The sequence below is a fragment of the Arachis stenosperma genome, chromosome 2 (assembly GCF_014773155.1).
Source record: "Arachis stenosperma cultivar V10309 chromosome 2, arast.V10309.gnm1.PFL2, whole genome shotgun sequence".
Classification (NCBI taxonomy): domain Eukaryota; kingdom Viridiplantae; phylum Streptophyta; class Magnoliopsida; order Fabales; family Fabaceae; genus Arachis; species Arachis stenosperma.
Genome location: NC_080378.1, coordinates 22,840,269 through 22,858,043, shown reverse-complemented (window position 1 = coordinate 22,858,043; position 17,775 = coordinate 22,840,269). Strand labels below are relative to the sequence as shown.

General features: G+C 34.9%; 2 protein-coding genes and 1 long non-coding RNA gene across 21 annotated transcripts; all 3 read left to right on the top strand.

The window, feature by feature from the left end:
• Nucleotides 1–929: 929 nt before the first annotated feature.
• Nucleotides 930–2,265, top strand: LOC130962690 (uncharacterized). Its single transcript, XM_057888868.1, has 2 exons — nucleotides 930–1,404; nucleotides 2,153–2,265. The coding sequence occupies exons 1-2, from the start codon at nucleotides 930–932 to the stop codon at nucleotides 2,263–2,265; spliced, it is 588 nt and encodes a 195-aa protein (XP_057744851.1).
• A 66-nt stretch (nucleotides 2,266–2,331) lies between these two features.
• LOC130961218 (uncharacterized) lies at nucleotides 2,332–8,534 on the top strand. Of its 19 annotated transcripts, none has more exons than XR_009079431.1 (13): nucleotides 2,335–2,613; nucleotides 2,697–2,801; nucleotides 3,209–3,515; nucleotides 3,647–3,718; nucleotides 3,811–3,883; nucleotides 3,965–4,059; nucleotides 4,237–4,273; nucleotides 4,724–4,956; nucleotides 5,451–5,515; nucleotides 5,988–6,058; nucleotides 6,180–6,286; nucleotides 6,910–7,011; nucleotides 7,313–8,196. It is a non-coding gene; the product is annotated as an uncharacterized LOC130961218 (long non-coding RNA). The 19 variants fall into 19 exon arrangements; XR_009079426.1 differs by having other exon boundaries at nucleotides 3,811–4,059; nucleotides 4,724–4,759; nucleotides 4,893–4,956; XR_009079437.1 differs by having other exon boundaries at nucleotides 2,336–2,613; nucleotides 4,025–4,059; nucleotides 7,313–7,692.
• Nucleotides 8,535–11,089: 2,555 nt separating this feature from the next.
• Nucleotides 11,090–15,112, top strand: LOC130962135 (MDIS1-interacting receptor like kinase 1-like). The gene is made up of 2 exons (XM_057888236.1): nucleotides 11,090–13,781; nucleotides 14,456–15,112. The coding sequence occupies exons 1-2, from the start codon at nucleotides 11,132–11,134 to the stop codon at nucleotides 14,857–14,859; spliced, it is 3,054 nt and encodes a 1,017-aa protein (XP_057744219.1). The 5' UTR covers nucleotides 11,090–11,131; the 3' UTR covers nucleotides 14,860–15,112.
• The last annotated feature ends 2,663 nt before the right edge of the window (nucleotides 15,113–17,775 follow it).

Genomic DNA, 17,775 nt, shown 5'->3' with positions numbered 1-17,775 from the left:
GTAGAGGCAAGAAGGAAAGCCCTTGTGACGTGTTGTGAGAAATGGTATGTAAGGAAAGAATTACATTGGAAGCAGATGTCGCGTTCAAGACTTGCGAGGGACATAGATAAAAACACGAGCTACTTCCACAACATAGCCTCGGCGAGAAGGAGAAATAACAGGGTTGATGCACTGGTCATTAATGGAAGATTGATAAGGAATCAAGCTAGAATCAAGATTGCGATTAGGGACTTCTACAAGGACTTATATCATCAAGAGAAGTCGTCGTTGGTAGGGTTTAGAGACGGTCTGGTGGAGATGATCAGTGAGGATGATGCTGTGGCTCTGGAGATACAGCCGACTTCTGAGGAGGTTAGAGAAGTAGTGTGGGATTGTGAATCATCTAAGGCTCCGGGGAGTGATGGCTACAACATGAAATTCATAAAGAAGTGTTGGGATAAAATTGGTTCTGAATTCACGGGAGCGGTATTGGACTTTTTTCATTCCTCCAGATTACCGGCGATTGCTAATCTCACTTGGGTTGCGCTGGCTCCTAAGTTTACTAGAGCAAAGGAAATCAAAGACCTCGGGCCTATTAGTATGGTCGGGTGCGTGTACAAAGTCATTTCTAAGATGCTGGTTAGGAGAATGCGAGCAATAATGCCACGACTTGTAGGTGAGACACAGAGTGCTTTTGTTAAGGGGAGAAAAATTCATGACGGGGCTCTTATTGCTTGCAAAACTGTTCAATGGCTTAAACTGAGAAAGAAGGAAGCGGTGATAATAAAGTTAGATTTCTAGAAAGCATATGATAGAGTCAAGTGGAGTTTCGTAGATCTTGTTTTACAGAAAATGGGATTTGGAAGAAGGTGGAGGGGTGGGTTATAGAGTGTGTTAGTCCCTGCTCTATGTCAGTTTTGATAAACGGTTCGCCTTCTAAGTCGTTTAAGATGGAAAGGGGCCTACAACAAGGTGATCCGCTGTCTCCTTTTTTGTTGGTCCTCGTCGTTGATGTTCTACATAGGATATTTGGGGAGGCGGTCAGAAACGGGCGCATATCTCCATTACTGGTTGGTAGAGATCATATTGAGCTGTCGCATCTTCAGTTTGCGGATGACACCATTCTGTTCTGCTCCCCAGAGGAAGAGATTGTTAAGAATTACAGGAGGATTCTTCGCTGTTTTGAGTTAATGTCGGGGTTAAGCATTAACTTTGATAAATCTAGCTTGATTCCAATTAACTGTGATGCTCAGTGGGTACAACATATGTGCTGCGTGCTGGGTTGCAAGGAAGCCTCCTTTCCAGTAAAATACTTGGGGATCTCACTAGGAGCTAATCCAAGGTTGGTGAAGATTTGGAAGCTAATTATTGACAAAGTGGAGAAAAAACTCAGCCTATGGAAAGCTAAGGTTCTCAATAAAGCCGGTAAGTTGGTGCTCATTAAATCTGTGCTAAATAGCCTCCCTGTATATTATTTGAGCCTGCATAAGATGTCAAAGGCTGTTGCGAAGAAGCTTATTTCCTTACAAAGAAAATTTCTATGGAGTAAGGAGGATGGTAGGAATGGTATGGCTTTGGTCAGGTGGGAGGTGGTGTAGGCTCCCAAAAAGTTTGGTAGGTTGGGCATTGGGGATGCCATGCTGCGAAACACAGCCCTTCTTTTTAAGTGGTGGTGGCGCTTTTCAAAGGAGGATTGTCTGCTGTAGAAGAAGGTGGTTTGCGCTTGTAATAACCTAAACCCAAATATGTTGCTGTCCTCTCAGGTTTTACCTATCAAGGGGGCCCTTGGAATGATATCTGCCAGATACAATTCAAAAATCAGCAAGTAAGACAGAAGATGATTACTGGGTTGGCTATGGAGATTGGTGATGGGAGAGGGACTCGGTTCTGGGAGGATCTTTGGCTGCGTGGTGGTGCTCTGAAAGATCAATTTTCGAGACTTTTCTCAGTCTCAAACCAACGAGAATCCTTTAAAGGGGATTGCGGGTTTTGGGATGGGGTTGAGTGGATATGAAACTTCCAATGGAGGCGTGAGCTATTCCAATGGGAGTTGGATCTAGTGAACCAGTTGCATGATGCGTTAAGGCTGGTCAAACTAGCTTATGGTAGAGAGGATAGAGTTGTATGCAAATTTGATAAACAATTAGTCTTTTCTACTAACTCTTTTATGCAGATACTGTAGGAGGACATCATTCCGGAGGGTATAATAAGCTACAGCTTTATAAGGACAATTTGAAAATGTTTAGTTCCACTGAGAGTCACTACAAGATTCGTAGTGATTACTAGAGGTTATATAGTGGAAGTTTTTGAAAACCTCCTCTACACCCCATAAATAAAAAACTGCCAAATAAATTATTTTAAAATCGCCACACACCCAAAACTGCCAAAAGCCCACCCAAAACACTCAAAGCTCATATCAAAGACGCAAACTAGGGCCGGCTTCGAGTGAGAGGGAGAGTGAACAAGCCAAACGGAGCGAAACCCTAAATTGTAGTCATCGTCGCCGTCGCCATGGCCACTGCCACCATCACAGCGATTCATCTCCTTGCCGCTAGCGCCAATGCCACCACGTACTTTGACAATCTCTTTTCTCATTGTTTCTTCCGTCGGCGCGTCTCTTGAGGTTACGACATGGTAACTTGAGATCTCCTTCTGCGTTCTTAGTGTTGATATTTTTGCTTATTGATTTTGCGATGAAATTTTTGTTATAATGCAAGGAAGGAATTCGGTTCAGACACTATTGAAATTTCGGGAAAACAAAGCTAATGTCTGATAACATGATTAAGTGGAGGAAGGAGTTCAGTTTGGAAACTATTGTAGAGGTATTGCTTTGAATTCGTTAAATATGTCATATTATCATGATTAATTGTTAGTTTGAGTTAGGGTGTGTTGTTGTATAGGACTTTGATTTCAAGAAAACAATGAAGTGATAATCCTTCTCTAAGCCTTAGACTACAGCAAAAGTTCATGTGAGCATGAAGAACTTTACCTTAAATCCTCTTTTATTTGTCATGAAAAATAGGAACTACCTGGTAACTAAAACTTGTGATTTATCTGCAGATTCTTGGTAACTAGTATAATACTAAATTTCTTGAAATAATTAATTCGAAGTGAATTCATGAATAGATTCAATATTATTGTTGTAAGAACCAATGAGAAGGTTCTTAGTTATAACAATCAACATTTTTCACCATTTTACATGTGACATTCATTGACTCTGTTTTTTCAGGAGCGGAATGAGAGGTTGTTTTACAAGCTTCTGATTGATAATAACATGGAGGATCTGCTTCCTGTTGTTTACATTCCAACTATTGGAGAAGCCTGTCAGAAATATGGAAGCATTTTCGTTGACTGCAAGGTCTATGTGTCAGTTTGAAAGTGAAGTATGCATCAGTTTCAAAGTGAAAATGGATGAGATTCAGAAATAGAAACGGAAAACTGAAAAGAAGGTAGGATTAGGAATGTGTGAGGTTTGCTGTGGTTTGCAACACCCTTATGTGATGGTCCCCAACTTCCTCTCCCCTGAAGAATGCAAGGTTAGGTTCCCTTTTCAGATTCTCTTGCTTGCTTCTTCCATTCCCTTCCCTTGATTTATTCCATTGTCAAGAGTAGTAGTATTGTTGGCTATAAACTCAATGTTTTCTCAACCACTCTCTCCCATCTCAAGGTTGAAAGACAAGCTAGAGGAGTTTTTCAACTGTCAATATGAGCTCTTTGTTGAATTCACCGCTCTAATCAGGTTACTACTCTATCTTAAGGACCATCAATTGCTTGTTGGTTGTTACTTCTTTTACAATCTTTACTTTATTGTATATATGAATAATCAAACAGCTGGAGCAGAGGTGCAAGCATTGAGTGGCATAGTGATGATAACAGACCCTACCTCAAACAGCGGCACTTTGCAGTCCGGATTCCACTTTTCACTACTCCTCTCTTTTATTGAATTTTATTTAATACTGTTGCTAACAACTTTTGTTCATCAAAGGTGGTGTGCTATTTAAATAATTATGGCAAAGATTTCAATGGTGGACTCTTTGGTTTTCAGGATGGCCAGCCAATATCAATTATACCATGGCTAGAGTGAGTTTATACACTTTCACTACTACCACTTGTGTTTTTCTTTTCTGGTCAAATGGTTTCTACTGATAAATAAGGAGAGTGATTTCTCTTTTCTTAAAATTTTGTTATTAAAATGATTCAATGTAGGAGAAAATGTTTTGCTTTTTAATTTATTTTATCCTTTTTATCTTTTAACAGGATGTTCTGATGTATACTACTGACCAGCGTAAATGAGGTATATTTAATTGTGCTCCTTTCTTGCATGCTCTTATTTGGCCTTGTACATAATCAGCTGTTTTATTTCGATATAAATCTCCTTCTCCCAGACTCCCGGATTCCCTGTTTTATTTCAACCAAAAATAGAGAAGAGTCAAGTTCCCCTTATCAGTCAATTAACTTTGATTAATTAATTAATTAATTGGGAGCAGTAGCTAATTAGCTATCACACATCATTATTATTTTAAAATATGTTGGTTGGGGAGATGTCACTCAATGTTAAAACTTAATTAATCCCAATATCATCCTATGATCTTAATCTTATCTCCAAGTTTGGACCGAGTATTCATTGTACTTTGCACTCCAAAAGGGAAAAAGTAAAATGCTTTCACTTTTCTTTTCTTTTTTTTTTCAACAAAAAGAAATCTACTATTACATTTCTTGTTCTATAAAATGCAAATGTCAACAGCACGCTATGCAAGTGTCAACACTTATCTTGGAATTGGTGAGTACTACTTTTGTACAGTTTATTCAATTCTTTCTTTTTCTTTTCCCTGTTGATAATAAATTAGAAATGGGTTATTACATATAGTATTGAACGTTTCTAATTATCTTATTGTACTTTACTTTTCTGGCAGAACAAAGCAGAAGGGATGATCTGGAATCTCTTGGCTATGTGCTCATGTACTTCTTAAGGGGAAGGTAAGATAATCGACCAACATATCTTTTCTACTTGATACTGGAATTTGGATGTTATTACACTTGATGATATTGGTGAGAAAACCTTTGCCAGAAGGGGTCAATCCTGCAATTTATGCCTTTAAAGTGGTTTAAGTTCGATTTGGATTTTTATTTGATGTGCTCTACACAAAGGCTAATGTAATTTATACTAAAGCAGGCCTATTTTTAAGATTGATGAGTGCCATATCCATAACATCAGCATTTGCTGCGTTCACTATTATTGTGAATGTTATTGATGAGACTTTTGTACTCTTTCTAGTAGTCTTTCATGGTTGAATCAATGTTTTAATATTAGAGTTTGTTATAGTGATTCTAGGTCAGTTTCGACAGTGTCTAGTTTCGTATATAGTTTTCATTTGCAGTGGACATAAATCACATTTGATTTGATAGATTAGTTGTCAATACTGAACTTTCTGATATATGATTAATACTGTATGTTTTCTATAATGCTTCAGACATGGGATCAAGAACTTCGCTTTTCCATGGTTGATGGAGACTTTAAGAAGTTTGATGGCAAATGGTATGTACAGTCTTTCTACTTGAGAATATGGCAATTGGACACTTGTAAACTTCGTCAGATCCTTTAAATCACTTCATTCTGCTAATTATTTGTTCCCTCTTTTTCTTTGTCAACATAGTAATTAAACACTTCAAAAGCTGCTAAAATCTATGACTACTTTCTTTCTTCTTTATTGTTATTTGTCTAGATTTGATTAATATATGTTAGAGTCATGTCGTGTGGGAGACAGAATATTTTAGTCAAATAAATTATTCTTATATGAACACTTTTCTTTTTTCTGATTTAATTACCATAATAATAATTAATTTATGCAGATTTGTGAAATGAACCTTTCCAATGTATTTGGACATAAATGTGTCTAGATACATTAATTTTTCGATGTACCAGAAAAGTAAGAGTGCTAATTGGAATGGAGGGAGTAGTTTTTTCTTGATCTCATTATGTTTATTGACCAGTACTCCTATTCATGCAGCCTAATGCAATAGAAAATGGTCCCTATGATTATACCAGAAGTGGAAATCCCACTCGAGATGCTTCAGAAAGGTTCACTGTATCCTGTTAGTTGTGTTTGTTTACTATATGCCTATTATGGAAACGTTATTACATAGCTGGTTCATGAGTTGTGCTGGTCCTAGATCTATAAGTTGTCTAAATGTTCATGCAGGTTGATGAATGCATTTTTTGGTTAAGCATTATATTCTCAATCAACACAACGATGCACTGTTTCAGCGAGCGCAATTAAAATTCCATGTTTCAATCCATAGCCAAGAGGTAATCTCTGTTCAAATCACCATGTGCATTTTGTAAAGGTATTTGGATCTCCTGAAAAATGTTCTAACTTATTACCAAGAAAAGCAAATCATGATAACAACTATATAGGGAAGGCTACTAATTTACCATGATGAATTTTTATAGTATCTATTATGCTTCTCTCTCATTCCATTTCCAATTTTGAAGGCACTTGCTTTGAATGTTATCAGAAAGGATAGAATACATAGTTGGATACATCTATCCTGGGTATGGAAGTATGAAACCGAGAATTTCTTTTTTGCAAGACTTCAACCTTTACATTAGTGGTATCTTATTATTAGAAAGCTTAGGGCATATTAGGAACTAGGAAGCATCGCAATGGCATGCTCCTAAATCATTGCTAAATTGAAACTAACCCAGAAAGTTAGGTAATCGATAAATTGACATATAATCCTATGGTTATTGCCTATTATGCATATACTGGCATATAATTGATGTTATATGTGCTATACTGAGTAACTTCAACAATATATGTTTTAGACAAGAAGTATTTGGTTTGATACATTGTATAGTTGAATTTCTGCTGTGGCTGAAGTGATTATTTGACATTGATAAGAGATTGTGCCATTGATATTGTGTTGCAGATTGAACCTCAACTTTTATCCGGAAAGAATGTTATGATCGCTGCCCATAGAAACTTCCTGAGATCCATTATCTTGTATCTCGACAAGTTAACTTCCCAAAAGGTAATTGTCAAGTTCATATATCACACTAAATAGTGATTATTTATTTATTTAGTGTTTTCCTTCTAACCTTTCTATAGGTTATTAGTTTGGAACTGTCACATATCATAGAAACTTGGACCTTAATTTTCAGTTATGGACCAAAATCTAGGAGAGGCCGCTATCAATTTTATCCTTTCTTTAGCTTGCTATTGCTGAACAGAATTTGTGATAAATAATCTTTTTTCTTTCTACATTTTTATTGCTTAGTACATTAAAAATAAATCTCGTTATTCTCTTCACTTTAATTTTCATGCTTGTATAGATTTCTGCTAGCAGAAGAACTGAAGCTACCAAATTTGCCCAATTATGGAATGAAATTATTTGCAGTTTTCGTGAGGAAGATGTCATTAGTGATAGGCAAGGCCTCAAAGAAAATGTCTTTACTTGCTCTTACCTGCCTTCTATTACTTTCTCCTTGATTCTTATGTTTAATTTAATTATGTTCCAGAAATTGATTGTTTCTATTTTATGCATCTATATGGGGATTGACCTCTTGTTATTTTATTTTACTTTTTAAAGAAAAACAGTAATAGTTATGTAGAACAATACCATATGGAATTATGTTTGGAACTATTGACATTGAGAATTTTTTTATATATAAAGTTATGTCTTATATTATTGAGGAATTGTCTTATAAAAGATTTAGTTTTTAATTTGAGAATATGTAAATGAGATGAGATTAATGAATGATTTGAAATTTAAAATAAATAAATAATTACAGGATTTGTGGAGGTTTGAAAATCCCACAAAATAGTTAATTTTTGTTAAATAAAAAAATTAATTTGTGGGGGTTTTAAAACGTCACAAAAGTACAATATAAAACCCCCACTAAACATACACAAAACCTCCACTGAATAGATTGTGGAGGTTTTTGAAAACCCCCTACAAAAGACCTCGTGGCACCTCAAATTTTGGGGGTTTTGGAAACCCCATAAACCATTTGGTGGGGGTTATAAACCTCCACAAATAGGAGAAAAAACCTCCACAAATAAACAAAAATCTTGTAGTGAGTTGAACTGTTTGTCTGCTTTGTTTTGACTGGTAGGGTCAATACGAAGGAGAGGCTAAGTCAGTTGGGAGTTATCCACCAGGAAGATGTTGTATGTGTGCTTTGCAACAAGAGTATTGAATATGATCACCACTTGTTCTTTGGTTGTGATTTTTCTTGACAGGTTTGGTGTGCTTGGTTATCTTTTGTTGGAAGGCAATGGTCATATCCGGGGACGTTGAAGGAACATTTTATAAGTTGGACTGATATATCAGCTAGCAAGGAGGAGCGCAAGAGGTGGTTGATGGTTTTCTGTGCGATTATCTGGAACATTTGGCTAGAAAAAGTAGAACGATTTTTCAGAATAAAAATAAAAAGTTGATGAAATTATCCATATGTCCTTCATGAATTATAAGAAGTAGTTAGGTGTGGATCTTTTTTATTATTACTGGCAATGACAGAGATGACATTGGGATAAACATTAGTGTTATTTGGAGTTGGACAGCTTCTTTTATGGTTTACATTAGTTTTTGTTATTATCTTTTCGCTTCACTTGATGTGTTGAGTTTTTTTTTGTCAAAAATTTTTTTTTTGAAAAGAAAGAAACTACAGTAATATCTGCCATATTATTGTTCTTCACTTCCGCCGTTAATTTTGAAATTGATATCTTAAACAATGTTAGGAACTTACGATACACTAATTAAACTTAATGCAACAATGCATCAAGAAATTTGGCATTGACTTTAAATGTAAGATATTGATTCGTAGGCTTAGAATTTGGTAGTTCTCTTTAACAGAAAGGCCACCGATAATTTTACCAAAAATAATTATGAAATGTATCTCACTTTAAAGTTTCTAATACTATAAAAGTGTTCCCATATATATTTTATTTTTAATTTTTTGTTTTAAACTCGTTGGTCAAACGAAATATCACGTCTTCAGTTGCATGTTATTTGGTTAAATTTTAACAAGTTCTTGCGAGTTTTTTTTTTTTTTTTTTTTTTGGCTTCCTAATATTATCGCTATATAATAATTGATTTACTTAAGGAAAATATTTAAAAGCATTCCATTTGAGGCTTCAAAATAGAAACTAGAAAGGTGGGGTAGATCAAATGTTCAGAAAAAGAAACATGAAAATTATTAGTTAAATTGTTTGGAACAAAAACGATGAACGCAAGAGAACGAAAATAAGACCATTGCATGCATGTGAATATTTTTATATATTAAAAACTTTAACATAAAATACATTTTATAATTCTTTGGATAAAATTACCAAAGCCTGAGCTTGCCTCCTAAGTCCGAAGTCCTAACTAAAAAGAAAGAAGAAAAGAACAAACCAAACCGGGGATAAAAAAGTCAGAATACTTCTCATTTATTCTCTCCCATGTTTTATGTCGGAGAAACTTCCAATAAGTCCAAATGCTTCACTGTAGTCTGTAACTATGTAAAGTATAAAACACTGCCATCTGATTCTGAAATACAAACGACAAAGAGAAATATACTTTTCTGGTGACAAAAAAAAAAAAAAAGAAAAGAGAAATATACTTTTCTTTCGTATTCAATTGGCATATTCTTTCTATTTTTATATTAAATGTAAACTTTATAATAATTTTCTTATTTTACGAGCAAGGTGACAATTACATTTTTAAAGATTTTGACTTTAAATTAATTAGCTTTAAAAAAATTATCAATAAGATCTTTTAGGACAACAAATAATAGATATATATATTTTTCCATTAACAAATAGTACAAAATAAAATAGAATTGTTGTCATATAAATATAAAAATAATATAATTTTAGACATTTATTTTTTGAATTTTTATATAATCTTTATTAATTATTATTTATTTACTGTAAATCCTATTAAAACAGATAAAATTTTACTTTAAAAATTATTATCTATATGACAATCTTTTATAAATACATAGGTGATAATAGTTAATAATACAAATTTTACATAATAAATTGATAGAATAATATAACGTGTCTATGATTTGCTATATTAGATGATCAAATTAGCATTTTTTTGTTCAGAAATTAATTAATCTGAATTCAAAATCTTTAAGAAATTAATTATCATTTTACTCTTATTTTATTTACTTGTAAAAATCATAGTTCTGAGCCGGATTAACTACAAATTGATCCTCTAACTAAATTGGTTGCGGTTAAAAATTGTTTGACAGAAAATCGATAAGAAAATCAGTCGAACCGACATTTAACCAGTAAATTGCATAAACTGGCCTGATTTTTAGGATGTGATCGGTTTAGCTTAGCAGCTGCCACCTATGAACAAACAAATCTCCGGTTCATGAATTAAGCATAGTTACTCTGACCTTGTGGTTTAATTCTCCATGCCTCCATGACGCTGATGTAAAATATATTTGTATATTTTGTATGCAGGTTCGCAATGCTTTTATTGATATGGACAATCAATCATCTTCTAAATGTTTGTCTGATAACTCGAAAAGAGTTTAAGTTCCTTATTTACTTGCAGGATGAGGTAAAGCGTAAAGAAAAAAAATAGAGCTGATTTACAATACTTACTTTTCATGAGTGGAACAGATGATTTCTTTTCTTTTTATCTTTTAAGCATCCTGACAAAGGCTTATTGGTAATTATTTTCTTGGAGTTGAAATTGTTAACAGAGTACAACTAAACAAAATAACTATATTCGTTGATCTTTGATGTTTTTGTTTGTGAATTTTTAATTATACATGATGGACGAATTAATATGTAAAATTATATTAATAAATATGTTAGTACAAGATAAAAATAAATGCAAATAATATATATCGTCAAAAAATAATTGAACAAGCCTATTTATATTATTGGCCTTGTCATAATAACATAATATAATATCATGATCATATTTAATCATATACCAAATCATAACTCATAAGCATAATATTACCAAAACTAGACACATCACTATCTGTGTCATTGTTGTGTTCATCCCCACATCACACACCACCACCACCATTCTCCTTCACTACTGACACACACACACTGTCTTCACAAATGGTGCAAAAAAAAATTGAGAGATAGATTTCTCAAAAACCACAAGAATAATCCAAACACATACAATAACTAACATGCAACTGAAAACACAGTTTCCATTCCTTCTCATCTTCATACTCATATGCTATACCATTGGTTCATTCTCTTCTTGTTTTGCTCATAACGATGAAATATCTGCATTGCTTTCCATAAAACAAGGTCTCAACGATCCATTCAACAGCCTCAAGGATTGGAAACTGCACGGTGCAGTTCCAGTTCACCACTGTAACTGGACTGGTGTATGGTGCAACTCAAATGGATCCGTTCAAAAGCTTGATCTCTCTCACATGAATCTCACTGGCACTGTTTCCAACGACGTAACAAAACTCAAGAGCCTCACTTCTCTCAACTTCTGCTGCAATGCATTCAACTCATCACTCTTCAAATCCGTAGTTAGCGTCACCACACTGAAGGTTCTTGACGTGAGTCAGAATTTCTTCACCGGCGAGTTTCCAATTCCAACGGTTTCTTCGCAGCTTGTGACTCTGAATGCGTCAAGCAACAATTTCTCAGGTTTGATTCCAGAGGAGATTGGAAATCTTTCTTTGTTGGAAACACTTGATCTTAGAGGAAGCTTCTTCGAAGGTTCCATTCCGAAATCGTTTGGTGAACTCCGCAATTTGAAGTATCTCGGACTCTCCGGGAACAATCTCACCGGCGAAATTCCGGCGGAGATCGGAAAATTGTCTTCCCTGGAGTTTATGATTATCGGATACAACGAATTCGACGGTGGAGTTCCGTCGGAATTCGGTAACCTCACGAATCTGAAGTATCTTGATATAGCAGAGGGGAATCTTGGCGGTGAAATTCCAAAAGAGTTGGGGAAACTCAAGTTTTTGGAGACGGTTTTCTTGTACAAGAACAGTTTTGGCGGGAAAATTCCGCCGGAAATCGGAAACATGAGTTCGTTAATGTTCTTGGATCTTTCGGATAACATTTTATCTGGAAAGATTCCAGATGAAATTAGTCAGATCAAGAATCTTCAGCTACTGAATCTGATGCGAAACCGGTTAACCGGTCCGGTTCCGGCCGGCATCGGAGATTTGAATCATTTGCAGGTTCTTGAGCTTTGGAACAATTCATTGACAGGGACATTGCCTAGAAACCTTGGAAAGAATTCACCATTACAGTGGTTAGATGTATCATCCAACTCACTCTCTGGTGAGATTCCAGAGAATCTTTGCACCATGGGGAATCTTACCAAGCTTATACTCTTTAATAACGGTTTCTTTGGTCCAATTCCAGCAAGTTTATCCTCGTGTTCTTCCCTCGTTCGCGTTCGGATTCACAACAATTTTCTTTCAGGGACGATTCCTATTGGTTTTGGCAAGCTTAAAAAGATTCAGAGATTGGAACTGGCTAACAATACTCTCACCGGTGGAATTCCGGACGACATTGCTTCTTCAACGTCGCTTTCTTTCATTGATTTCTCAAGAAACAAGCTCTGTTATTCGCTTCCTTCGATGATTTTCTCCATTACAAATCTTCAGACCTTCATTGTTTCTAACAACAACTTGGAAGGAAAAATACCAGATCAGTTGCAGGACTGTCCCTTGCTTGGTGTCCTTGATCTCTCTTCGAATTGCTTATCTGGAAGCATTCCGGCTAGCATTGGTTCGTGTAAGAAATTGGTGAGATTAAACATGCAGAACAACCAATTGACTGGAGAAATTCCGAAAGCAATAGCGAGCATGCCTACATTGTCCATTCTTGATCTTGCTAACAATTCTCTGACTGGTAAAATACCTGAAAACTTTGGTATGTCGCCGGCGTTGGAAACATTCAATGTTTCGTATAATAAGCTAGAAGGCCCTGTCCCTGCAAATGGTGTGTTAAGAGCGATTAATCCGAATGATCTCGCTGGCAATGCCGGCCTCTGTGGTGGTGTCCTCCCTCCATGTGCCAAATCCTCTTCATATTCGTCAAGCCATGGAAATTCATATACAAAGCATATTATTCTAGGATGGATCATTGGAGTATCAACAATCTTTGCTGTTGCAATTGCGATTTTAGCTGCAAGATCATTATACATGAGATGGTACACCAATGGATTGTGCTTCTTCCCAAATGGATTTTATAAGGGTAACAAACGGTGGCCGTGGCGATTGATGGCATTTCAGAGGGTTGATTTTACAAGTACTGATATTCTGTCCTGCGTCAAGGAAACAAATGTGATTGGAATGGGGGCAACCGGCATTGTCTACAAGGCCGAGATAGCACAATCAAGTACCGTTGTTGCAGTCAAGAAATTGTGGAGATCAGGATCTGATATTGAAGTGGGAAGCAGCGATGATCTTGTCGGCGAGGTGAATCTTCTAGGGAGGCTAAGGCATAGGAACATTGTTAGGCTATTAGGATTTCTTTATAATGACACTGATTTGATGATAATTTATGAGTTTATGCACAATGGAAACCTTGGGGATGCCTTGCATGGCAAGCAAGCTGGAAGATTGCTTGTGGATTGGGTTTCGAGGTATAACATTGCTCTGGGAGTCGCGCAGGGGCTCGCTTATCTTCACCATGATTGTCATCCGGCCGTTATCCATCGAGACATCAAGTCGAGTAACATCCTGCTCGACATGAATCTCGAGGCAAGAATAGCTGATTTCGGGTTAGCCAAGATGATGATGCATAAGAATGAAACTGTCTCCATGATTGCTGGATCCTATGGATACATTGCCCCAGGTGAGAATTTACTTTTACTTTATGTAGGATTAATGTTTACTTTGTTTTTAGAAAGCTTAACAAGTACGATGGTCAAAAAGATCATAGCAATGACAGCATAGTTATTAGGATTGAATAAAAGCATCATGTTATTTAGAGTAGTGGTTAACTTTAGTCTTTGACAAAATTGCAAATATGAATCATGTTAGTCCTTAAACACTTATACATCACTATGTCATAACATTCCACTTGACGTCTAGGGTAACATCAATCAAGAATATATTCGAATTAGTCCACCAAGATAACCATTTTGTTAGTATCCCACTTATTTCATATGCCTTTTGTTTTTAAACACGTTTCCATACCTTGGAGCATAGTTGTCCCTGTGACCTCAAGGTCATGGGTTCAAGCTGCGAGAGCAGCCACTAATATGTAATTATTAGGTTAGATTGTCTACATGACACTCTTTGGATGCAGTCATTCTCTAAATTCTACATTAACACAGGATGCTTGTGTACTAAGCTGTCCTATTTTCTTTTTCCATAAATTGCAAGAACTAACACCAGTGCAACTTGAAGGACAAAATCGACGTTTCCTCATATGATTTATATGAAGATTAGTCAAAATAACTTTTCTCTTTCTCAGATGCATAAGATTCACATTGCCAACTATCTAAGTGCTTCATTATTTTGCAGAATATGGATACTCATTGAACGTGGATGAAAAGATAGATATCTACAGTTATGGTATAGTATTACTGGAGCTTCTAACAGGAAAGAGGCCCTTGGATCCAGAATTTGGAGAATCAGTAGATATAGTAGGGTGGATTAGAAGGAAAATAGAGAATAAATCCTTAGAAGAAGCATTAGACCCTAGTGTAGGAAGCTCCAAGCATGTTCAAGAAGAGATGCTTTTGGTTCTCAGAATAGCACTTCTTTGCACTGCAAAACTACCAAAAGATCGACCCTCTATGAGAGATGTGATAATGATGCTCGGAGAAGCAAGGCCAAGGAGGAAGAGTGCTATGAGCAATGAAACTTTTGAAGCTAACAAGGAAATGCAAAATATTAGCACTTCACCAGTTAGTGGCCTTATTTGAGGAACCAAATTAGATTATCAAACTCTCGTGTTAACTCTTAAATTATTATTAGAAGTTTACAAGTTTAGGTCTCCACAAAGAGCTTAGAACTTTAGGAGTAAATCCTCGTGAGTTTACGAGTTGATTCCCTTACCAGCAGCAAAACCAGATTCTTTTTTCTTTTTCTTATTTTCTTTCAGTGTACTTAGATCTATATAGTTTTGTTAGTTTCATGTAATCTAGTAAATGAATCTATTGGTGAATATTTTGTTAAGATATCTCGGGGTATGTCAAAATGATTAATTTTTTGCAGATAAAACTTGTAATTTCTCATGTATCCTGTTTCTGATAAAGTGGCATGTTAATGTAATTCTGCCAGAAAAACAGACAAAGCAACTGAGGAATACAACTGATAAATTTTGTCTCATTTCTTGATTCGTGTGACTTGTGTTCACATTTTTCCCTTATTTTTATTGTGATCAATTCACTAGACCGTTCCAAAGGAATTGAAATTCATGTGGCTCCGTTTATCAGTTCACTTAATCTGACAGGCTTGATTTCTGAAGTTATCAAATTTACAATTTCAACCCCATTAAAAAAAGTAAACATGGCAGCTCCCGTACAAAGCATCTTGCATTATTCAAGATCTTGAGAAGGATTGCAGCCCAAAGAAGGAATGTAACCGTATAAGCAACCTGACCTATATATATATATATAAACCCTCAAGTATTGCTCTAATGTTCCCTTTCTTTTTAAAAGATAGTAGTACCTATTTCAAACTCTGCTTCTGTTATTTGCCAGAAAATAATTTAAGAATGGAAATAAAAATGATGTTATTCACACATATTATATCATTGTGTGTTATGTAGAATTGTGAACCTGCATATTTACAGTTCTATAAAATGCAACTTGCGTTTGCGGGGAACGAAAAAAATGCAAGTTGCATTTTACCCTAAACGGAAAAAAAGAAAGAAAACATTATCATGCGTTTTATCTAGGAGGATTGCATAGACGAAATGGGTCCATCCTTTGAATAAGAACAAGAAATCTTTTTTCATCAATCTTTTTGTCCAGAAATTAATTTGGTTATGGATAAAAGATTGGTGATAAACTTGTATATGGATGCATGGTATGTTATCAATAAATGTGGACCTGCATTGATCAGAGACCTGCAAAACGTAGGTAACGTTTTGCAGGCGTTGGAATAAAAAATCTGCAGCTGCTGCAAAACGCTGACTGCGATTGGGCTGGAAAGGAAACCAGCAAACAAAACGTGCCCTACATGCCGACAGGAGCAGGTTTTGACCAACATGGAACTGCGCAAAACGCAGGCTGCGTTTGTCAGCGTAGCAGAACCAAACGGAGGTTGCGTTTTGCAGGCTTCCTAGCTGCATGCGCGCCACGTGTTCTTGAAGGGTGTTCAACTTGGTCCTTATAAGCCAAAACGCAGATTGGAAGGGGAGCAAAGATAAAAACGAGTTACTGAAGCAAAGTGAGGAAGAGTTGAAGGAGAGTGAGGAAGCAAGAGTTAACAGTGAAGGAGCTAAGTGTTGCCGAAGAAGAACTGTACGGCAGAAAAAAAAAGTTGCGTAATTATACCAAACCGAAAGAACATATTATTGAGTATTTGGATCATTCTCAATTTGTAAGTAATTTTTTTTAATATTTAACAACGAATATATATATATATATATATATATATATATATATATATATATATATATATATATATATTATTCGAATTTTATTTATTTATGTTGTAATTAGTAGTATTGTGGTTATTAATATTATTATAACTAATATTATGTTGTTATTTATTTTTCGTTACGGTTTAATTTTTTTAATATTGTTATTATATTATTATTGTTATTATTAGGCAAATTAATCTCTGTATTGTTAGTGACGTTGTTGTTGTTGTTGTTGTTGTTGTTGTTGTTGTTATTATAGTGGGTATGTTAATGATAATAATTTATTAATAATTTTAATGACAATAATGTGTAATAATTTATTATTATTTTTTTGTGATTTATTATTATTTTTTATGATAATAATAATAATAATACTGTATAGTAAATGATTTTTTTAACAATATTTAATTTAAAAAATTATTATGTTTAATATTTTATTAATATTTTCTAATAATAAGTAATATTGTATGTTAATAACATACCGTTTAGGATATAGATAATATAATAAATGGTTATTATTATTGTTATTATTGTTATATTTGAGTAATTATTATTATAATTAGTATATTATTATTATTATTATTATTTTATAATACTGGTTATGATAGTGAGGATAAGTTATTATTAATTTTTAATAATTAATAATACTATTTAATAAATAATAGATAAATAATTATGATTTTTTAATAATTTATTATTATATTTTAAGATAATAATAATAATATTGTTTAATTATTGTTGCTATTTTTTTTGAACAAATTATTAACTGATATTATTTAGAATTTAATAATTATCATTTTTTTTTGCAGGCTAACAGAAATTTGTTGCCCAGAAAACTGGATCCACCAGATACCTTTAACGAGGTAGCTGCAGCGGCATTGGCATTGACTGGTGGTGCGCGAAATTGTAAACAATACTTTTCACAACTCTCATAATCCCTGGTCATGAACTCCAAAAACTTGGTGGTTCAATTCCATGGCATTACACAACTTCGCACAACTAACCAGCAAGTGCACTGGGTCGTCCAAGTAATACCTTACGTGAGTAAGGGTCGATCCCACGGAGATTGTTAGTATGAAGCAAGCTATGGTCATCTTGTAAATCTTAGTCAGGCAGACTCAAATGGATATGATGATGAACGAAAATAACATAAAAGATAAAGATAGAGATACTTATGTAATTCATTGGTAGGAACTTCAGATAAGCGCATGAAGATGCCTTCCCTTCCGTCTCTCTGCTTTCCTACTGT

What these genes read in the sequence shown, in the direction of transcription:
- LOC130962690 (XM_057888868.1), top strand. Translation starts at nt 930, where the DNA reads ATGGAAAGGGGCCTACAACAAGGTGATCCGCTGTCTCCTTTTTTGTTG. An exon ending in TAAGGTTCTCAATAAAGCCG is followed by an intron (nt 1,405 to 2,152) that starts GTAAGTTGGTGC and finishes TCTTTTATGCAG; the next exon opens with ATACTGTAGGAGGACATCAT.
- LOC130962135 (XM_057888236.1), top strand. Translation starts at nt 11,132, where the DNA reads ATGCAACTGAAAACACAGTTTCCATTCCTTCTCATCTTCATACTCATA. An exon ending in CTATGGATACATTGCCCCAG is followed by an intron (nt 13,782 to 14,455) that starts GTGAGAATTTAC and finishes ATTATTTTGCAG; the next exon opens with AATATGGATACTCATTGAAC.